General features: G+C 43.3%; 2 protein-coding genes across 2 annotated transcripts; one reads left to right on the top strand and one right to left on the bottom strand.

Moving 5' to 3' along the window:
- The first annotated feature begins 992 nt into the window (after window positions 1-992).
- LOC103923688 (ES1 protein homolog, mitochondrial-like) lies at window positions 993-5,673 on the top strand. The gene is made up of 5 exons (XM_009332097.1): window positions 993-1,048; window positions 1,509-1,551; window positions 1,795-1,966; window positions 3,853-4,057; window positions 5,380-5,673. The coding sequence occupies exons 1-5, from the start codon at window positions 993-995 to the stop codon at window positions 5,570-5,572; spliced, it is 669 nt and encodes a 222-aa protein (XP_009330372.1). The 3' UTR covers window positions 5,573-5,673.
- A 1,664-nt stretch (window positions 5,674-7,337) lies between these two features.
- Window positions 7,338-14,177, bottom strand: IRG1 (immunoresponsive 1 homolog (mouse)). Its single transcript, XM_009332096.1, has 5 exons — window positions 14,116-14,177; window positions 12,588-12,749; window positions 11,378-11,467; window positions 9,165-9,370; window positions 7,338-8,292 (listed from the first exon to the last, which is right to left on the bottom strand). The coding sequence occupies exons 1-5, from the start codon at window positions 14,125-14,127 to the stop codon at window positions 7,338-7,340; spliced, it is 1,425 nt and encodes a 474-aa protein (XP_009330371.1). The 5' UTR covers window positions 14,128-14,177.
- Window positions 14,178-23,353: the final 9,176 nt, after the last annotated feature.

Raw genomic sequence — 23,353 nt, 5'->3', positions numbered from 1 at the left:
AGGCCATCCTGCGGCTCCCGCTGTTTGTGGGATCGGAGCCCCTCCCGCTTCACGGTGGTCTTTTCCTCGCCCCTGCACACCACAAAGCCTGTTCAACCATAACCTCCATCCTTATCTTGCCCCCTCCCTTTTCTTTATTCATCCCCCTCCCCAAAGACGTGAATGTCCCCCCTGACCGGAGCAGCGGCCGCACGCAGGCGGCTGAGCCCGGGAGTGAGGCGTGGCAGGAGGCCTTGCCCTGCTCCTCTGTCCCCGCAGCGCGCTGGAGGCTGCAAGGAGCTGAAGATGGGGCCCGGTTAAAATTCTTGGTCTGCTTTCCCATCGCTTTTGCGGGAGTCAGGCGCTCGCCCTCTCTCGGGTTCACCTGCTTGTTTTCTGCTGGCTGTTTCTGGGCTTTGTCGGTAACTGGGAGCTGTCGGAGAAGCCTGGACCAGGATGCGGTGGTGTGCTTTGGTCCTGTCTGTGGCTTCGGACGGCGGAAGGTGGTCACTTTCTGTCTGCGTGTAGCCGCGCTCAGGTGTCTGATGGTAACAACAGCATCCCCCATATTTAGAACAAAATTGTCCTCTCTGAAATTAGCAGAAGCGGCAAGCACTGAGAAGTCTGCAAAGCAAGCATCAGAACAGATGTGTGAAAACAGCCCCTTTGCAGTACACTTTTCACAGAACTTTACATTTTTGATGCATCTTTCCCCTTTTGTGCCTAACCAAAATATGTTCTGTGTTTTGTTTTTCCTTCCTGCTACCAGTCTTTTAGGAAAGTGAGTCTGCACTGGAAATGCTTGCAAAGTTTGCATCTTTACCTTTTAAACTTTTTTTGTAAAACTCTTAGCACTCTGATCCCGTAACAGTTAAGAGCAGCCTTTCTGCAGGCTCAGCTGTGTGTCCAGTCAGGCTGCTGGTATAAATTGTGGTGCTCTGTTTGTCCTTGGGGTTATCTGCAGAGGGAAGGCAGGCCCTGGCAAAATCAGTAAGCTTAATGTTGGCGTAAGAATGCACTCTTGTCAAAAAGCTGCTTTGGTCCTCTCTGTGGCTTCGGACGGCGGAAGGTGGTCACTTTCTGTCTGCGTGTAGCCGCGCTCAGGTGTCTGATGGTAACAACAGCATCCCCCATATTTAGAACAAAATTGTCCTCTCTGAAATTAGCAGAAGCGGCAAGCACTGAGAAGTCTGCAAAGCAAGCATCAGAACAGATGTGTGAAAACAGCCCCTTGCAGTACACCTTCCACAGAACTTTACATTTTTGATGCATCTTTCCCCTTTTGTGCCTAACCAAAATATGTTCTGTGTTTTGTTTTTCCTTCCTGCTACCAGTCTTTTAGGAAAGTGAGTCTGCACTGGAAATGCTTGCAAAGTTTGCATCTTTACCTTTTAAACTTTTTTTGTAAAACTCTTAGCACTCTGATCCCGTAACAGTTAAGAGCAGCCTTTCTGCAGGCTCAGCTGTGTGTCCAGTCAGGCTGCTGGTATAAATTGTGGTGCTCTGTTTGTCCTTGGGGTTATCTGCAGAGGGAAGGCAGGCCCTGGCAAAATCAGTAAGCTTAATGTTGGCGTAAGAATGCACTCTTGTCAAAAAGCTGCAGGAATAGGATGGGGAGGATGGATGGGTTTACCCATCCTGATATGTCACCTGTCGCTTTAGATATTTAATACAATAGATCCATCCTGTGGAGTCCACTTCTCTTGGATAAGAGACATCAGGAACAAAACCTGTTTTCATTAAATGATCTTTATTGTGACTGATATGTATGAGTTCTGTTTACGTTCACAAAATTGCTTCGTCTCTATCTTCTAGGTGAAGATATTTGCCCCCAGTATTGAGCAAAGGGATGTAGTCAATCACCTAAAAGGAAGTCCAACAGACGAGAAGAGAAATGTGTTAGTTGAAAGTGCCAGATTGGCCAGAGGAAACATTCAGGATTTGGCTGAACTGAAAGCTAGTGAATTCGATGCAGTCATTTTCCCTGGTAAACGCTTTTAAAAGGAAATAATTTGTGGTTTTTCAATTGCAAATAACTGCTTTGCCTCCGCTACTTTTTTATTTTTAAATCCATTTAGAGAATAAATTATACTCTTGAATTTGAGAGGTATGTGGGTTTTTTCTTTTTTACTTACTTATTTTCTTTTGAGGATGAGAAAATGTTTTAGCGAGCTCTCATGGGCTTACAAGTCATCTCAGTTTATTTATTAATTTATAGTTCATTAATTTAAAATGCCAGAGTGTTCTTTTGGTGTTAGGTCATACATTGCACCGTTCCTTCTTTCTAAAGGTTGTGAAAACTTTAGTACCTACTTGCGGACAAGGACACTGACCAGGTTAGAAAAGTAAGGCCAGAACTTGACGTTATATGGAAATGCCTTATTTTTAGGGCCTCTGAAATTGTTGGCAGAATAATAGGTTGCCAAGTAGATTATATTCCCTGTCAGGTGCGAGTACATTTTGTTTTATTTAAGTATCTGGTCTGCTGCTGATCGAGTTATACTAAATAAAAAATTATCCATAAACATAGACCGCAAAATTGCCTTTCAGACGGAGGTGATTGTAGTCACTTTAGAAATGAAGAAACCAAAGCGTCACGAGGAAATTATGACTTGCTGAAGATCACTTTCCGGAATATTCATCGTACTGTTAAATATTGCCTTCACGATTGTGCCCAAGAGTTAATTTTGAAGTAGTTACACTGTCTTCTGTTGTGAGGCCAGCAGAGGGAGTGTGTGTATAACGCAGAGAAACATACCTGCAGCGCTAAAATGGGTGCGTGACATCAGGGCTGATCAGGGAGTAAGACGCTAGCAAATATTTTCCACGTTAATTTCATGCTGTTATAACCCAGGCTCAGGGGGGTTGCTGTAATAACTGTTAGAGGGAAATAAACCCTATTAAGTTTGAAAATTAAAATCTTACCTCAGAGATTCCAGATAACACTCGAAAGTGAGAGTGAAGGAAAAATACTAAAAATGCAAAGCTTCTTGATGTTGTCTGTTGAAATACTTGTGGAAATTTCTGTTTGTTTAGTGTAGAAAAGTTGATGTTGTGCACATTCCATAAGGAGTCAAATATAACGGATGGTTACACTTACTAATAACCTTCTTACTTTGATTATTCAGATGGTTATAAATCCAGCAAACAAAGGTGCTGTAAAATATGATCTGCCTGTACAATTAAACAAAGATTAAATGCAAGTAAAGGATTGTTATAACTAATTTCTAGAAAGACAAATTCAGCATTATTTTTAATAGGAAATTATGTTATCATTCACAAGTGGTACGTCTCAGAATATCATATGTTAGCAATTCTTTTTTATGTAATATCCATTTTGTTTTTATTGTGTTAACCTTTATTTTTTTAAGTCCAAAAAGAATTCTAGGTGGGGAAGAAGCTCTCTTGTAATTGTTTAAGTACTGAACTGAAACTTGAGAGTGAAATTACTGTAGAGGGTCAAACCACTGTTTGCATTACTCTCCTGAACTGCACTTTCTACCTTTAACTATCATTGGCCTTTCCTCTGATCCCTCCCTTGCTTATCAAGGGGTGCATATCAGATGGTGCAGCTTTTCCAGTCACTAGCAAATGAATGTGAGGTTTCCTATTTCTCCCTTTGTTACTCACTGAAGCAAGATTAAGCTTTGTGGCCTACGTAACATATGTGGTATAAAAAAATGTGCAGTTAAACTTTAACATTATAAACCCATCACGTTTCATGTGCTGAAAGCTTTCAGTATAGTAACTTAACAGTCCTACGTATGCCGTGATTATGTTGTAAAAAAGGAGAACTTCTTTCTGGTATTGAATTTAATGGCTTTTAGCAGTGTCTTACATTTGAGCTTTTGGGTTTTGGGGTTTTTTTTTTAGGTGGTTTTGGTGTAGCAAAGAACCTGTGTTCCTGGGCTGTAGACGGCAAGAACTGCACTGTCAATGAGCACGTGAGGTCCACACTCCAAGCTTTCCACAGTGCTAAAAAGCCCATTGGTTTGTGCTGTATATCGCCAGTCCTGGCAGCGAAAGTCTTTCCTGGTTGTGAGGTGACGGTCGGCCAAGATAAAAACGTAGATGGGAGGTAAGAAGGAAATGGATGGAGATAATTTACATGGGAATTAGGATTAGGAAATGGACAGTCTATTGTGCAAAAGTCTGAGGTCTCTGGTGCCAGTAACTTTTGGGTGACTTACTAGTGACGTTTTTCACTTATTTCAAATTTTCACTTGCACGGTAATAGCAGGCGCGGAACTCTCAGGGCAGACAGACTGAATCTGTGAGGTCAGGTGATTTGTGCGCTACAACGTTGGAACAATTTATCCCTAAATTCAGAAATACATTGGTCTGTGATATGTTCTATGATATCAACATCCACAGACACGTTACAATTAACAGCATGAAAACTCTAGCTAGCCTTATCTCCTGCCTAAGCTGTCACTTTGAGCCACCGAAGGTAACACAGGTTCCTGCACTGGCTTTATTGTGCTGCGTGGGTGCTAATGAGTCACTGGATGTAGCATCCATCAGTCCTAAAAGTGACAGAACAAAGAGACTTTTACAGAATCCTGCCTCTGCAAACACGCAGGTGACCAAGGATATGAAGTTATTTTCTCATGTTACATTCATGGTAATTGAGTGATAGATCTTACCTCATATTAAGTGAGATACAGAATTTGCTTACCCAGTGCCTTTGAAGGCCATGATTCGTGTTGCAAATGTGCAAATGAAGAACGGGCATCTGGCCAGCTGGCATTCAGAAATTTGGTACCCTGTGGTTAATTTGAGTGGCCATTTAAATTGCATCTGTGGGGTTTTGTCTGTTCAGAGATTTTTAATAAAGTTTTTCTGGTGGTAGTGGTTTGGGGCCAGTTTAGGGGAGGCAGAAGTCAGTGCTGCTTCAAGGACTGTCAACTGCCGATAAAACTTCTGAATGGAATTTCCTATCATCATCAGCGGTAGTGAGGGATTGCTTCCACCCCCCTGTTCCTGCCTTATCCTCAGGGAAAAAAAAAATTTGCAGAATCCCAGTGGAAGACCTTATATGGAGGTGTTGGAAAAGGTCTAATGTGTCTGCAAGTTTAGTTGGCATCTCTCAAACTTTTGAGGATCAGTTATGGCTGCACTTGGTATCATCTTGTAAACTTATTGAAAGATTGTTAAAAACAGAGTTGTACCTTCTGACGTGTCGTGGCTCTGCGTTTCAGCTTTGCTTTCAAAGGTAGCAGATCACTTGTGTCCATAGGGGATGGGAGAACCTCACAGTGGCAGTCTGTTTGACTCCCTTGTCATCATCACGGGCTAAAGAGTCACTTAAAGAGTCTTGTGGTTCTCTCATTCAAGCTATGTTGGCAGAACTTTATGGCTGTATCATCTCTATGTTAATTACAGTCTTTTTATTTACAGATTTCCTGATGCTGAAACGGCATCTGCTATAGCAGAGCTTGGATGTAAGCACATTTGCAAAAATGTAAATGAATCCCATGTGGATAAAGCCAATAAAATAGTTACTACCTGTGCTTTCATGTGCAAGGCTCCTCTGCATGAAATCTTTGATGGAATTGGAACAATGGTAGAAGAAGTCCTGAAACTTGCCTGACTGGAAGCATGCAGACTTCTGCAAGGAAATCAATTTAGCTAAGCATAAGCATTTAGTTTCCTTTGATTGTATTAATAAAATAATGCAACTATTAACCTTCACAGTTCTTGTTTTGTTGGTTTTTTTTTTAATCTGTAATACATCAAATGTTTATTGCTAAGTTTATCCTATTTATTTCTCTTTTAAAATAGAAAGCATGAGTTGAAGGTTGTTGTGATGGTGGGGGGCGGGTTTCCCTTTTTTTTTCTCATTAATCTGAATGTATTCAGTCTCGATAAGATGATGTAGGAACCCTCCTTGTCCAATGGGGTTTTATCACATCACCAGTGATTATCAGTAATTCACATTTGGTGTTACCCAGCTATAATTACAGATGAAATAGCTGTAAATGAGTCTGTATAGCTTCAGTATAGGTGAGTAATTCAATTCTACTTTCTAATAAGAAGGGAAAAAGAAAAGAATGTGGTTATTTGGGGTTATTTTTCTTCCCTTGCATGTCTTTAAGCAAGTATAACTAATGGACTTCTGAAATTTTTGCAGAGCCCCCTAGATAAACTGACTTTATAAACCAAGAGTCAGAGGCTTAAGTACAAATGAATACATTGTATGTGGAAAACACACAAGTTTTGCTCTTATAAATGAAATAATTTCAGGTTTAGTTGGTAAAATGAATTAGCTATATTTTGTGGTTTTTTTGCACACATAGTTTAGTGCCCTAAGGAAGGTACATCTTATATATGTTAGAACACGTGCTTTGATCTTACAAATGTGAACTGTTGGTGTCAGCCTTTCTTAGAAGCACAGTCTGGCAAGGCTTTGTACTCCTGAAGGAACTAAAAATTCCCAGAATTCATTATCAAGGTAAGTTGATTGTCACTGTGGACACTTAATTGTCTCAGTGTAAGAAGTGTTCTGATGCTCACAGGTCTCTTGTCAGTCACAACGGGTGTACTGTAGCCCCTGCTTTGCAGTGCCCGAAGTAATCTAAACGTGTCATCACTAATTAGTGCTAATCATGCCTTGCTGAGCGAGCGCCTTGTAACTGCAGCGGGAATACAGCAGGAACAAACCTGTACCACAGCGCAGCCAAAAGGTGGAACTGGGACATAACGCTTTTATGACACGGAGTGTTGAGTTGTCCCTCTTGCTCAGCAGCCGGTACGGTCAGGAAGGGCGCTAACTTTTACCTCATCAGTGCAAGACCAGTCGTTACAGCGAAGCCTGACGTGTTGCAGAGTGTCGAGTGCTACCACTCTCCATGTGTGCCGTGTTTGTTTTAGCACAAACGTCAAAGCTCAGATGTAACAGGCGGCCTCTTCGAGGAGGCTTTAGAGCTAAATCTACAGAAATAAATATATAAAGGCTTTTATTCTCTGTCCTTCTCACAGTGATGTTTCTCATGGACACAGCATTTCCATGCTCCTCCAGAATTTGGATTTCCTGTATGGGGTTATTTAGCAGAAGCAGAACATACAGACATTTTTGGCAGGGAAATTTTTGTGTCGCACGCAAGCAGTGCTCTGCCCCTAGAGGTATAAAGATAATTGGAAGTCAACTGTGCCAGCAGAGGATCTTATGTTCAGCCTGACTGAGCTGTGCACGTAATTGCTAAATTATTTACTTAGTCAAAAAAACACAATATTGGACTGAGCATGGCTCTTCTGTTACAGGAGTCCTATTTACAAGTGCTTGAGTCACTAAATAAGAGTTTGTCCTGAATTTTGTGTTTGCTTTGTGAACAGCGTCTAGCTGTTGGTTGGAACATTCAAAGGAAGCGCAGCTTCTCCGAAAGCGCTCTAGCTGACTGTCCTGATAAAAACGTACTTAATACAGAACAGTCCTCTACTTTTTCCAGATTGTACACTGTCTCTATAATGCCTTCTGTGGCTTCTGCAGGCAGGACGCTGGAGGCATTGGATTGAAACTTTTTCTCCAAGTCCTCCTTTTTCAGAGGTTTCCTCCAGTGGCCGTAGAATGTATCACAGCGGTCGCTGATCGTGTTGCCGTCCCGAAGTATGACACTCACTTCGCAGTAAAGACTCTCAAAGCTAGGTGTGTTATCAGGAGGGTGCTCCAGCTGTGTTTTGCAGAGGAGCTCCCGCAAGGCTGGCCGGTGAATGTTCTCACTGGCAAAGGACTGGACCGACATGCTGCCGTCCAGCAAAGCAGAGCATGCAACAAACTGGAAGGAGTGTCGAGCTTCATGCTCTGAGGTTGGGCTGTGTCTGCTCACATATTTGACCTCTGGGACTTTGAGAATGACTTTCTCAATTTTATCAAGGGGGAGCAAGTTGTCACTGCTCTCCACAAGCTTCCTCCTAACAGAAGATGCTGCATCAGCCACCCAGTGCGTTCCAAGGTGAGCAGGAAAGCGTTTGATGGCCACATCTTGCTGGTCCAACAGCCAGGGATAGGACTGCAAGGTTGGCAGAGCCTGTGGGTTGTAATCTGTATAAAAGGCACCTATCCCCGACTCCATGTCCAAGATCTGTTTGTTTCCTTGAAGGCCCTGTGATGCTAAGCAAGCTGCTTCCAGTCCATGCTTAGCAGCATTGCCAACATGGAGGGGCTTCGTTTGGGTTGCTGCGTTAGCCAGTGGGGCACCTGCATAGGAGGCAGCAATAGCCAAGGCGTTTTTACATTTCAGCTGGTCAAGAGCTAGCAGTTTAGCACAAGCTGCTGCACTCCCCATTGTACCAACCACAGTCGGTGGGTGAAACCTGAGAAAACAAAATCTCTTCATTACCATATTTCAAAAAGTCACCTGAATTCACTATGTACACAAGCTCCAATTTCCTTTCACTGCTGTGGAAAACGGATTGGACCATAAAGAAACATACATTCAGAGTTCATGTGCAGTCCTAACGGAAAAGGTTGTCGCTTTTCCCCAGGAACAAGTTAAACTGGAATGGTACCACTTACAATAGGTCCTCCCCAGAAAGCAATTGAAATGTTAGAACTGCTCATAGTTCAAGGCATACTGAACAGAATAATGGCAAAAGTGTCACAGTTTATAGTCATCTATAAATTATCTGTAAATAATTTATAGTCATCTATAAATTTTACATATTGGGGGAAGCAAATTTTGTTATTCTGAACCAGTTTTGCAAAATCGGTAGAAGGAACACACAGAAAATAGCAGGAGGACATTTAGTCCATCCCACACTTCAAGGCTTTCCCCTAATCACACCCCGTCTTCTTGGGCTCTGCTCTGAGCCCAGCACTGGTGACTCCTTTCTGCTGAGAGCAAGCCACTGTTTCCAAGTGAGGCATGATTGTAGGTATTCATGGAAGCCTGAGACTTCTGCTGTTAAACGTTGCCCTTTTGCTGCTGTTTTTAATAAATAGGGACATCATCACCTCCTTCTTGTAAACTGATCAATGCTCTCAAAAAGACATCTATTAGCTAAGCCGTAGGAGTCATGTAAGTGTATTTATGTTTGAGATGAACCTTTCCTAAATTTCCAGACAAACAACATAGAAAATATGATTAACTGTGCCATTTGTATTTTAACTGGCATTTAATTAAGTATATTAACACTGAGAAAAAAAACCTTCCACTCAACTTTCTACTTGAAGCATTTCTATTTACCTTGTTGGAATATTCCTGGCTTCGCTGGAGAAGCGCAGCAGCCTGCCTTGCACTTCGATTCCCACATTGAAAGCTAAGAGCAGATCGAGACCTGAGATCTTTTTCTTCTGAGGAAAGGCCTCCGAGAGTGCAATCACGGCAGGGAGCACAGCCCCGGATGGGTGTGTGGCTGGATGCCACGTGTCGTCAAAATCCATTGAGTGCACCTAATGGAAAGAGAAGCCTTGACTTGTCATCAGAAATAAACTGTGACTAGGCAAAATTGGCTCAGTCAAATGAAACTACTGTAACTGGTATAGAAAAGGACTGAAGAACTAGATTTTCTTTAGAAAGCAGAACTTCAAAAGTCTTTCTTTTAAGACCTTTAGTACCAACATGGCTCAGTGAGAAGTGGCAATGCAATACAAATCTTGCCTCAAAGGAGTATAATTCAATTCTAATTCAAGTTGCATCAGTCTAGAACCAGTATGACAATGAATCTTCTTTCCTACAATAGGCTTTTGCTGCTTTAATTAGATTGGTATAATTAAAGCAGCAGTTCTAAGTCCACCATGTGAATGGTGAATTTTCACTTCCTCCAAAACAGTATATAGACATAATGAAATTACTTCCCCTGTGCTGCAACTGATGCTGCCATTAGGGCTCACACCATTAAAGCTGTAGCAGTTGAATCCGTAGTGCTAACTGAAAGTTGTATCGAAACAACTTCTCTAGTGCAACTGTCCACAGGCGACAGGCACAAGCCTACAAATGTACATGAGGCTTTAGCCTGAATTTTCAGCACGTCGAAACACGACCTGTCACACGAGGAACCAGACTCCCTGGGGTTGCTGGGAGTAGGAGCAAACTACAGTCTTAAAACTGGGACGAGCTGGGTAGCCCTTGAGAGTATCCAGAGACACGCCTCCTCTTTCCCATGCCCAGAGCCCAGCTGCTCGGGAAGATTTTGGGCATTGCCAGCATGGCATACGGCTGCTGTTCTGGTAGCAGAGTGCTCCCAGCTGTGCACTCAGTGTTTGCAATGTACTGCTTGTCAGAACCACCCCCCAAAGTTTTGAGAACCTCCAAGGAATTGAGAGCATCAGGGACAGCATTTTTAATAACATAATAATGCCTCAAAAGCTGAGCTTTCACACCTATTCACCCACGTCTTACTTGAGAGCAAACCGGGAAGGTGGTCAGGCTCCCCAGTGCTCAGGTCTTGACCCACAGTACTGGGAATACACACTTCGGAGGACTGCATTCCTGAACAGACAGAAGAAGACCCAGTCCCTGCCTTGAAGAACTTTGACGCCAGCTGGGAAGACGCCCTGCAGTGCGGGATAAGGACAGTTGTGCCCAATACCTGATAAGCTGCCTTCCTGGTGTCTTCAGTAAGCGCCTAGCATTGAGTTGTGACCAAGATGTAAACTGAAATGATCATACACATGCTAACAGCCAGATTTGAATATCACACGGGCTACAAGGAGCTGAGAGGTACCAGATCTCATTTCCAAGGTAATTTTCTCTACATTGGAAATGAGGTGTCAAATTGGACCTCTGATTTTGTTGTCACACTAATTTAGATAGGCTTAATATTACCATTTCCTTGGTGGGTCACCTTCCCTAGTTTTGCATAATTGCCAAATTTGTCTACTCCACCTCTGGCGCATCTTTCGATTTCAAATGGTTTCAGCCTAAATCTGAATTTAGACAAATGTCTGAGGAGTCAGTTACTGCTTTACTGACAAAGTATGTGTTCAAAATATGTAATTGGCTTTTGCAAACTGCATGACTGAAGATTAAATTGCCTTGTGATATTATATGTGTGTATGTATATGTGTATCTGTGTATTTGTGTTTTTCTGTAACTGTACTTTGCCAGTTGGGTGAAATTTGGATCCTGGTGAAGTCAGTGAGAGCTGGAGTATGTCTCTGTAATGCGGCTGTGGCAAGGTTGTAACAAGCTGTAGAGTTCTGACCTTTGAAAACAGCCCCAAGTCCCACATTAAAGGTAAGGGATGCTGTTGAGTTGGATCAGATATATTATACACTAAGCCCAGTCTTATTGGAAGAAAGTTGACGCACATTAGGAGAAGAGTCTAGGAAAGATTTGTAGCAGGCTTCGGGCACAAGAATAAAGTAAACTAAGATTTTAGGAGCATTCTGTTCTCTCTAGAGTGAGAATGGTATCAATTAGTGTGATTTAAGAGCAAATAAAAGAGCATCCCTTACAGCCACTCCATTCACAAAAGCTGCATACAGAGGAGGCAGTCGGAAATCCAAGTGGCCCCAAATGGTACTGGATATATCTGAGCTGTAGATCTGAAACAGATTGACATCAATTAATTCAAAGTCCTGAACCCAAGGATAAATGTGCGCCATATCTCTGATGTAACTGAGATCAGACCATACCCTCTTGGGACCCAGCTGTTCCCTTTTATGAGAAAAATATTGTTCTATCAGAAAGTATGAAAAGAAACTCGGTTTCCTGTTGGCTTACGTCAAGGGCTCTTTCCATCCAGTCAGACCTCAGGGGGCAGACCAACACCATCCACCTGGCCATTCAGTACCTTCACACCTCTGGACACTGACATCCCTTCTCACCGCCCATTGGCAGTTCCCTCAGGACTGTCATCATCTTGTTGGGGAAGATCTCCAGTTAAAGGTTCTGATTTTCTATATTTTAGTAGGCCCTGAGTAAATGATATATGGCCTCCTGATGCTGGTATCCCCATACTGTAAAGGGCTCTGCTCTTTTCCTTTTTCTGTGCAGATCGTTCAGCCAACGAAGAGATCTTTATGGAATTAAATAAAAGGGCATAAGCTACCATGGTTTGGGAAGGGGGGATCTCTGTACAAAGAGACATATTGGCACACAGAGCTCTGAAGCCTGAGTCAAACTAAACAGGTCTGACCAATAAAACAGTGGGCTAAACCCCTCCTCCTTGATGCGCTCCTGTGTTGGGAAGGCTTCTCGTCAAGGTCAAATACTCCTCTAGTTTAAGGAAAACACGACTGGAGGAGAAACATGACCAATGTACCTCAGACAACAATTATGTTTTGTGGACTGGAAGTAACCCACTACCAACTCTCCGTCCCTTTAACAGTCCCTTATTTTTGTAAGTCTGGTGATAAGTGATGTTTGCTTTGCTGATGTTTTTAATAACATTTCATAGGTGAAAGAAAGGAAGGGATTCTTAATTAACTGTGTTTGCAGTGGGGGGTCTTAGCATACAGTCTGTTACACAGACTTTTGCCCATCCAGAGTTAAAAGTAACTCGAGCAATGGATTTTCCCTGTCTCCAGTGGGAAGAACACTGTGTCTCTCTTTCCATCCCCAAAAGAATTTCACCGTGACAAAGTTTCCCCTTATAGCCCAAATTTTCCCGTGCTTTTCTTAAAGCTAAACCTTAGGGTATGCTATGAATGCCAGACACCTTACCTTGCTGTACTGTGTCACTTTGTGGCAGACCTCAGTGCTGGTACCCAGAAGCCCCACTCCAAGGGTATCCAGAATCATTCGCTTGCTTCTCTGAATGACTTGGTCTGTCAAGTGGTTTGCATTCAAACCATGAATCACACTGGCAAAATTTCCCGTAATTGTCTGGGAGAGGAAACAAAAATAAAAGAAGTAGATATTTCTCATCATTTAAAGAAAACATTTTTTTTTCTTCTTTTTTTTTTCTTTCTGTTTTGGGCTACTGCTTAGCATGCTGGCCATTTCTGTTGCCCTGCCCTGCTTACATGAATTGCATCAGCAAAACTAAGGTTTGAATTCTTCCTCTTTTTATTCCCAGAAATGCCACAGTGTTCTTTATATTTTATTTTTACTTTCATCAGTGTCCTTGTCTGTTCTGTATTTCTGGTGCTTCCTCCCTGACTTGAGTCCTTGAGGGTAAGCACTGCAGGTGATGTAACTTTGCAAGACATCTATATCTATATCTATACACATACATATATAAAACAAATAGAAGCAAAAACCATCTGGCTTTCCATAGCACCTTCTTATTGCTACTGAAATCAGTGGGAAAGTGGCATTTCCATCCAGTGCAGCCACTACCACACAAGGAGGCAAGATTTAATCTCCCTGAGTAGCAGAATTACCATCCCAAGTGTTGCTGAGCTTGGAGCTCAGTGGGAAATGGGACTTGGCAGCCCTACCTTGCACCCGCCGCTCCTGGCTCCCAGCTCCCATTGAATTCGTGCCCAGCTGGAATCCCAGCTTTTCTCCAAGAAAAGATCTCACCTCTTTGAAAAGCAGTGGCTCCTTGTTCCTGGCTCCTGCTGATCTGGGAATACTATTTCTAATTTTTTTTTTTTTTTTTTTTTGCTTTCCCATTGAGCATTGACCCATTATGCAAACTCAGCCTGCTTCTTCTTGACTGGAGCTGTTAGCTGCTGTTAATATCTCTAGTAGAAACTAATCTAGAACTTCCCTTCTCCAACCATTAGAAACTTCTCTCTGTAGAGGCATATATTATTTACAACCAGTCTATAAACACACCTGCTTTTTTTGTATTGGCATTACTGAGTATAGCTCTTCTCTCTCTTTGGAAATTGTCTCCTTTCATTTCCCCTCATCCTTGCCCTTCCTCTACTCCCCTGCACATATCCATACAGAGTGATGATATTTCCTTGTGGCCTTCATTTCGCTAAGTTAAATAAACCGTGCTGCTCTCTCCTTTATAATACAGGCTCATGCCTACTATGCTAGTAGCTTTTCATTGCGTTGTTCCAATTGGATTTCTCTCTTCTGGCAATGGTGACCGGAATTGTACCCACAATTACAGGTAAGTTCTCACTCGGCTTTGTACTAAAGCATTAAGACTATCTTGAGGTACACGAGTCATTTAAAGCAGGTGAACCACATATTCCATAGTGTGATGCACACCTACTGAAACATATAGAATGAGGATACAAAAGCTTAAACAGAAAGGTGCATCTTACAGTGCAAAGAAACAAGACAGTACCTTTGCCCACATCTTGGAGGGATGGTGTGTGGTCCCAGAGAGATGCAGCAAATGAGTAGCAGTCAGCGAGCAGGGGAAATCACTCTCTCACTATTTATATATGTATGTCTGGGGTGGGGGAAGAAATATTTGGCCTTTTTTATTGCTCATCTTGTCCTGCCCATTTCCTCCCTCATCTGGAAATGTTCCTTTTTCTTCACTTTCAACTTTCCTCTGACTAACTGTACTATAAACTACTGGTACATGTGTGATAGGACTTTGTCTGCCACATGCACATCATGTGTAAACTGATACATGTGATATTTTGTTACCAGATAGAAACTGACATATTAATTCGAGTGTCTTGCATTTGGTAGCGTGGAGAGAAGAGGTCTTTGGGTGTGTCAGGCTGACCTTGGGCAACCACAGTAGGCCATAGATAGGAGAGCAATCGGCCCAGCACTAGACTACAGGATGGCAAAGGCTGTTTTAACTTAAACAACCTGTTGTTGATTTGTTTTGTTTTTTTCTTCTTTCACTATGTCTGTCTCCTCTATAATACATACAATTCAGACATGAGAAATGTGTGCCATAAGAATTTCAGGCCATAAGTTGGATTAAGGCAGCTCTTGGCATTTAATAGTGTTTTAACAGCATGAATCACTATATGAGGCCATAATTTCTATTAGCAGATTTTCTGCATCTCAGGCAAGGATGTCTTCTCTGAGGAAGGAGGCACTTCTCCCGCTACCAGTTTAGGGATTTCGCTTCTGTGGGAATCCCAGACTACTACAAGATAGTGAGTGAGAAATCCCTGCCCATCCCATCAGGAAGGGAGCAGACCCCAGAGGAGCATGAGTAGAGGCCACTGAATAATTCCGAAGTGAAAAAGTAATGTATGTCTGAAGTTTGGGAACCTCCTGGATTAGGGAACAAAGTATCAAGTCTTTTCAGAATTGTAGTCTTGCACTTCCATACTTAAGCACTGCCTAAAACTTTAGGAACCTCAGCCCTTTACTCAGCCTAGCCTCAAATAATTTTGTAAAGCCTTATCTAACTCCTGAGTGCTTCCAGGTAGAGACCAGCATAGGTCTACAGGTGAAGTTAAACATTGATTTGAATGGCTCTAACTACTACTGAAAGGTCCTGTTTCAGGCTACGTCCTCTTCCCGCCCTTGTCCCTGGACACATAATCCTCCTCCTCCCTGCGCCAGAGCTGATGCTGAAGAGACCCCTTTCTGAGCTGGTCCAGCCTGTCTCCAGAGCCAGCTTAGGGATTCTCAGCTGTCAGGCAAAACTGAGTTTCATTGCCTCAGAAATGCAAAATTAAATCTAGCAGCCCAAGCAGAGGGAGAGAGAAGTAGGGCTAGCAGTATTCTGTGGAATTTTGGGAGGGCACGGGCAGGTAAAAAGAGATGGGAGGGAATCAGCTGTTCCCCAGCAAGCTCTAACCCAGACATTTGCCTATTTTGCCTGTGCCTTGAGCCAGCTCTGCTTATGGACGTCATCTTCAGGTGCCTAACTTGACACTGAAAATTGCACTGGGTAACAGAGTGCCTTAAATGATAGAAGCATTAGTGTGTCTGTTCACGGATGTAGCCAAAGCACCTGAGACCCAGGACTCCTAAACCCCAGCCCTACAAACACATACATACTTCTGTACGGGCTCACCTGCATTATGTGCAGGCTCCATTTAAAACCTTGTCCTGTCTTTCTCTTAAAAATGAGCAGCTGTTCAGCATGGCTACTAAACCTCTTCCCGCACGCATTTCTCTATGAGTATACCACAGCTTCCTCACTCATGCATGCATAATCCGCATCTACATAAAACATCCCAGCAGCATTTCCTAGTTCCTGGGTGAGGTGTGTGCTTTGGCCAAATGCGGACCCCATGGGGAGACAGAACCGGAATATGCATCAGTGCTTCTTCCTTGCCCCCTCATTTCCATGCTAAGGAAAACCTCAGGGGTAGCCTGGAAGTGCTGAAGAATTACCTTTGGTGCTGATATCGGATTTTACTAATCCAGCCCAGCTAATGGGATTGCTCACGTTGACAAGGTTGGCAACAGTTAGAAAGGTTAACAGAAGTTAATGCTATTAGACTGAAAAAAGGAAAGATTTTTTTAACTTTCTCTTTTGTTCTTTCAGCTCACTCTTCCCTCCAGAAAAATGGAAGAAAATATCTAAAACACAGAACCACAGAATCACAGACTGGCTGAGGTTGGAAGGGACCTCCAGAGATTATCTGGTCCAACGCGCCCGCTCAAGCAAGGCCACCCAGAGCAGATTGCCCAGCACTGTGTCCAGTTGGGTTTTGAATATCTCCAAGGATGGAGGCTCCATGGCCTCTCTGGGCAACCTTTTACAGTGTTTCATCACCAAACAATTACATATTAAATAAAAGATATTCAAACCCTAAAGTCGTCTTTTTCCTTTGCCTTTGGGCTATCGTTTATAATCCCATTCTGTTTCTCATTTCCTCCTCCTCCTCAAGTGAGACTGAAGTGAAATTTAAACATCTCCTTGACCCCTCTATGGGGGGCACAAAGGAGACACAACAGCCCCATAGCCAGTTAAGGGGAATTTTCCTAACATAAGAAGCAATGTGGGACCCTTTTCATTTCCCCTGACAATTCCAATGGAGGGAACAGTGAATATAGCTCAACAGCTGAAAAGTATGCAGTAACGTAATTACCGATTAATCTAATTTATTGCTCTAATGACTGCTCTAACACAGGTGGCATTGTACTGGAAAGACTACAATCAGAATGGGGCAAAAATGGCTCATAACCCTATTTATCTCTAGAAGGCATCGTGTAGTGTCAGTCTGTAGGACTGCATCCTCAGCCTGCATCGTGCCTCAAAACAAGGCATTGTAAGCTTATGGCTTACAATGTCTTACTACACCCCGACACTTTGAAACACCTATTACAGCAAAGCAGTGCAGAGGTCCAGCTGCCTTTAATCCCATGTCGAGACTCCAAAGTGAACTCAGATGGGAGCCAGAACTTATGATGTGCCTTGCAATGTGATGTGCGGTCACAAGCTGCCAGCTGATCTCAGATACGTGGTCACTTCCTTCTGTAACCTCGACTGCGGGCTGGATTGTCCCATGCATTGCTACAGCAACATCAGTACTGTTTAAGGACTGAACAGAGATATTATGAGAAAGTGACTTTTTTAAAAAAGAATAAAGTGAAACTGTAAATGCACAAAATTAAATTGCTTGGGAGACCGATTTCCAAAATGTGGTCTGCAGACCTCAGAGCCAGGTGTATGCTGTAGAGTGGGAGGGAAAGGAAAGCAATATGATTATCACTGGAGGGGGAATAGGCATCTATACAAAGTCCTGTATCTCCACAGAAGCATTCATAGGGGTCTAAACAGAAGAAGGTTGAAAATCAGTGACTGAGAGTTTGGCACAGGCTGTCCACCCTGACAACGGGAATCTGCTGCTTTCCTCTTCTTCGACACAATACGCATGGCTCAGCAATTTGGGCAGACAGTTTGTTAACTAGCGAGCACGATGGAAAGACAAAATGTGTTCATCCAAATGCCATTTGCAACATCATGTGCAGCTACAGTAATAAGCTGTGTTGATTACAGAACAAGGCTTTAGAAAACCAGTGCCCCACAGAGTCTATTTTCTCCTGCTGACATCACATTTTTAAGCTGCTTTTTTCTTTCTTTTGCCTCCAGTTATTTTAGGCTAAACTCTGCCCACACCTGCAAGCTGTATGTTTGCAACTGAAAGGAGTTTTGGCCTTAGCCTTATGCTCCTTTTGTTCTATATAAAAAATTATGACAAAATACAGAGGCCAGGCTTCCTTTTCTCCAAGCCAGTTTTTAAGATGTAACTTTGTTCATGGGCTGTGCTAAGATGAGAAAATGGGAGGCAGGTGCCAATGCTTACAGAGCGTCTGCTGTTGCTGAGGGTCTGAAAACACCTTACAAGTGCAGGACCTGCTCCTTTTCCCTCTACTGGGATATTTTAAGTACAGTAAAGAGGTGTGAATCTTAGCAAATGGTCTGGAATAGGTGGCTTGATCTAAATCCTGTTAACAGCCCTACAGCCATAAAGCCTGGGATCCTGTAATTCTGCACCACCACCATTACAGTCTCCTGTGCCTCTTTTTCCCCAAGCCTACCTTCCCGTGTTCACCTCAGCAGCAATTACTGAGCCAGCCAGCAATAATACACAGCAAAAGCAATAGGTGATGATTGCAACATGAAACGTATAATGCTGGAAATTTCTAGCCTATAGTAGTTCTCTTATTCACTTACTTGCACAACTAGTGACAACTGCAGTGCAATCTCGGAGAAGTTACAACACCCTTGTTTCCTTTTTTCAAATTCCTCACAGCAAATCTTGGAAGCGCCAGGCCGTATTCTGGTAAAGGTTGCTGAGTCAACACACCAGGTCTACATTACACTGTTCTCGCCTTCATTAACTAGTGGTGCTATTCCTAAAGGCAAGTCCTTGCAGTTCATTTTAAACTTGTAATGTAGACGCTGATTTGCTTACACGAGCTGTAAGATAGAGGTACCAGACATAACTGGGATCATCACGTAGTATCTTGTTCAAGACAGATTGGTCATTTCAGTATAGATGTACCATGAACTCAAGCTGCTCCACTAGTAGCAAAAGCATGTTTGAAACCAAAAAGTGTGTTGCTGAATGATTAGGCAAGCCCCTTCAACATCATTTATGGAGTAGTGTCAAGGGGCCTGAACTACAACAATGCAAGAAGCATGAAATTCCCATTGATCCAGTGTAAATTTTAGATCTCACCCATACTATAGCCTTTACCTGTAATACTAGTGCCAGCATTCAGATCCTGAGAGTGCAAGGGGCCACACCATACTTGGCTGCCTCGGGTACACAGCAAGGCAGCTCAGGAGGAGGAGGTGTAGGGGAGGGTGTCATAGCCAGCCCCAATCCCCTGTGAATCACCTCTGCATGCTGGGGTACCACCACTTCTCCCTGGGACTCCTCGCAGTCATGTTCCCAAAGCTTTTCTTCATCCCACTGCAGCTTCCCACCCTATTTGCTAAAGAAATAAGGTTACCTGGGCTAGTAGCAGGTGGCTGTAGGGTTTCTATATGGCATGACCTCCAGTCTGAACAATAACAGCAGGTGCAGGACATCACGTAGGTTTTCTGTACGTGCACAGACTTTGTCATGACTTCTCCTTGTTGATGGTTTTGGCAACCTGGGGCAGCCTGTATCACACATTGCTCTCTTAATCAAGGAGCAGTCATGATGTCTATATTAAGTGGCCAAAATGCAGCCAGATGTCATTGTGCCATTTGGGGAGATGATAAAACTTGACTAGCATAAATTCAGAGTTTGATTAGTGGAAACCAAATTAGCGTGAGCGCATGTGAGGGATGTGGCAATTTTAATTAAATTACCAGCAGAACTACAGTGCTGCATGGGAGGCATTAGTGACTGTGCTGGGCTGCTGCATCGTACACAGAAAGGTACCCAACAAAGAGACCCTCCTGATCATTTCAGAGCGAGCCCAGATGTCAGGCTGTAACAGGCCCCAGCAAGCCTGCGGCAGCAGTCCAGTGGGGAGATGCGGATATCAAGATCTAGCATACAAAAAGCTTCTTAATTAATTAAGGGATAAAAGAGGCTCTCTGCATCTAAACTATAACTCAGGGATTTTGAACCCCTAGGAAATTATCCCAGATGTCATTACAAACTTTTGTCTGCACTGGAAGGGCTAAAATAACACCTAAAGCATGTACAGGAAAACCAGAATGAATAATAAAACATTCTCCTTCAAACAGAAACAGGCTTTGGGAGGAAAATTCACCTAGTTTTGTGGGAGTCCATCATTTACTTGTCAGCAGCTGCAGAAGCATTTGAGACAGGTACTGGGAGACGCTGTGTGAGTTGGCAGAATTGTTCCTCCAGCTTTCACCGCAGACGCTCGCTCTCCTCCTCTCAGCTTAGTCCCTCCCAAACATAATGCCCCCGGAAGGATTTAAACAATGAACCGTGTTGCAAAAGCCACAGAGTACTTCTTGCTAACGGCTCGCTCATTCTGCAGGCTTGTGACACGGGTTGATTCGCCCTCCCCCCTTAATCGCTGGACTGCAACCTCTGCTCAAACAATGTGCTCTCATTTTGATCCCAGAGGCAGCTTGGGTATCCCATGAGCTACACACATGTCCCTGTCCTTTAGTATCCTGTGGTCTCTTTTGGGGCACTCTAGTAACTGGAGAAAGACCCTTTTTCCTCATCTGTGGTTGTACGTAGCTAGATCATGCATTTTCCACCCCTGATATATTTCAAAAGTGCCAAGAAATATTGCAAAACAGACTAAAATTACACTTTAAATGTGGCAGTGTCTGATTTATGGTGTAATTATAAAATATGCCATGGTAGTTATTAGTCGTGAGATTGAGTATTACACGTTTCAGACTGTAAAACGTACTGGGGAATTTCTAGCTGTGATTGTGTATTCACCTCTAAAGAGAAAATGGGTGTAATTACACCAACATTTATAAAAGGGAGAAATAACAACAAAAATGGAAGAAAGGTTAAATTTGAAGACAAGAGCTGTGAATACATAAAGCATTTATATTATTACACTTTTCTAATTGAACATTTAAACCAAAGCTAACGATTTGATTTAAATTGATCCTTTTTTACATAAATAGCATTTGAAGAATTTTGGTCCTTAGAATTTATAATGACACTATTTTTTCCCTAGCATTACTCATCTTCAGCATAGTAGATTAAGACAGATGCAGGAAGCATTAAAAATCAAGGAAAATCACTACTTTCACAAAATGAGAGGAATGATTCTGTAACCTTTGATCATCCGTGTTGACTCTTCAGCATCAGCAGGGTTTGAAACTATTCACATGAAAATGGCACCTACTGTCAGGTGGTGGAACTCAGACAGTATTTTATTTACCTTTTCCCCTCCCTGCAATAGTTGAAGATGTCCCTCCTCATGTGGCCTCGGAAGTTGAAGGAGCAATAGTTAGCTGTAAGGAAAAGAATGTGTTGTTTAAGTCATTGCATTTTTTATTTATTTCAAAAACATTACTCCAGGTCATATTCAGGGAGAACGTACGATGTTAGTGGTACCACCAACGCACACAGCTTATCCTGCTGACTTTGGTAGCTGTTCTGCATGGCACAATGCCAGCACTATGACTTTGGTTTTAATATAATAGGCAAATAAACCAGTCTTATTCCTCCTTTCCACAATTAGAAGGTTTTCCCATTCCTGCAATCTGGCTATTTCCATTCTTTATCAAATTAGGCAGTTTTGAAGTCTATGTTTTCTTTTGGGATATTTTTTCCTTTTTTATTTGCTTGATTTGGCATGGTTTTCTATTAAACTTTGGGGTGGGGAAGTCAGAAGAGGGAGGAGGTGCATTTCGCCCCCCCACAACTAATCGACTGAGTCGCAAATGAAGAAATACTGAAATGTTGCTGTACATCCTAAAACCCAGCACAATTGCAGCAGGGCATGAGTCATACCGTTCAACCAGCGATACACAGGGTAGGCACAACGCAATGCTTCTTTCACTGCATAAGAAAAGCAGGCAGGTGCCTTGGGCGGCAAATTTTAGGAGGCAGTTTGCTGCCCATGTTGCCCACTAACAAAAAAATAAAGCTGAGCATGTTTTTTTGCCTGATCCACCTGTCACTGCTTTGTGCTTCTGCGCTCCTCTGCAGCTGCCTAAGGAGGAACGGGGTGGCTGATGCTGAGAAGTTGTTTTTCCCCACAGCTTCCTGCTGTCTCGCCTTACTACCCTTGGCAACAGGATTCTCCTCCACCTTCCAAGCATAGCCCAGCCCTGCACTGCCCCTTTTCCTCCTGTGCTAACAAGGCCCAGGCATAGTTCCCCATGCTCTTCTACTCCCTGCAAATTTGGGAAGCCTATCCAGGCAAAATCAATTAGGGAAGGTGGATGGTTCCTTGGGGAGAGTGAAGGAGGAAAGAGAAGACATGTGGCTCTATGGGAATAAAACATGCCCTGTCTCTTAAGGATGCTGGAAGAGCAAATTTTTGTGGGGCAGGGAAAGGAAAGATGGGGAAGAAAGAAAAGGAAGAAGGGGAAGAAAGAGGTCCCAAGACCTTATATGTTCCTACCTTCTAAGCTCCTCTGATTCCTCCCAAATCTCCTCTTCCCAGTCCCCAGAAACGTGCTTTACAGCAACACTGAATTTTCCTTCTGCTGAAAAGCTAAATAAATCCCTGCTGTCTTTAAAGGGAGAGCTAGTGCTAACTTCTCATGCCTCCCTCAGCAGCAGCAGGCTGAGACAGGAGAGGCCCCTCTGCTTAACTAACCTCCATGAAATAAAGGGCAACTGCTCCCATTTTTCAGCATTTTCTGGTACACTGGGGCACAGGGCTACATATGCAGAGCTGTTTGACGGAGGAGTAACCACTTGGCCCAGAGAGCCTCTGCACCTGAGCCAAAATCGGTACCAAGTTCAGCTCCGCAATAAGGTCCACACCCTCCACCGTACTCCACACGTGGCTTGCAGTCCCTCTGTTGCTGCTGGCCCTTGGTAGGCACTAACGCAGGCCAAGCTGGCTGCCCTGCATGTCTCCCCGAGCCAGGGTTATATGGCTTTTTGTCTGCCCTCGTTTTCCTTGCTTGGCAGCATTTGGCTTGCCTCGTCCTGGTCCTCTGGACAGTAGAGAGCAACTCAAAATACCCATGGGGGCTGTGTCTAGCTGTCTGGCACATCTGGAACAGGAGCTGCTCAGCAATGGTGGCAGCAGCTCCTTCCCTCTGTTTTCTTGGCTGTGCATGCAAGGACCTAGGGCAGATGAGCCTTGTGTTATCTGTCCTCTGTTCCTGATTTCATTCTGTCAGTGCCAGCATTTCTGGTCAGAAATGCTGCCTGCCTCTTTCAGACGCAGTAAGAAGGTTGTCTGTGAGTTGACTTTGTGCCAGGGACTTCTTGACTCGGGGGTTTGATGCAACATGGGAACTGGCCATGTTGATGACTGCTCTCGAGATGTGGCTGAGAAGAAAAACCCCAAACCAAATCAAAAATCCCAAGCACATCATTCCTTCCTAGGATCACACTGCTCTCACACATTGACCGTACCCACAGATTTTTCCTGTAGATAGACATCTTTGCTAGCCAGTACCTGTTAAGGCAGCTACTCCAAAGTTTGCAATTTTGCATCATGCATCCAAACTCAGCTTTCTTTCTTGTATCCCAGGAGGACATGTGCTGTGAAGCCCTCCCTGAGACTGTAGGTCAGCA

Source organism: Pygoscelis adeliae, unplaced genomic scaffold (genome assembly GCF_000699105.1).
Source record: "Pygoscelis adeliae isolate BGI_AS28 unplaced genomic scaffold, ASM69910v1 Scaffold98, whole genome shotgun sequence".
NCBI lineage: Eukaryota > Metazoa > Chordata > Aves > Sphenisciformes > Spheniscidae > Pygoscelis > Pygoscelis adeliae.
This window is presented reverse-complemented; position numbering and strand designations above follow the sequence as displayed.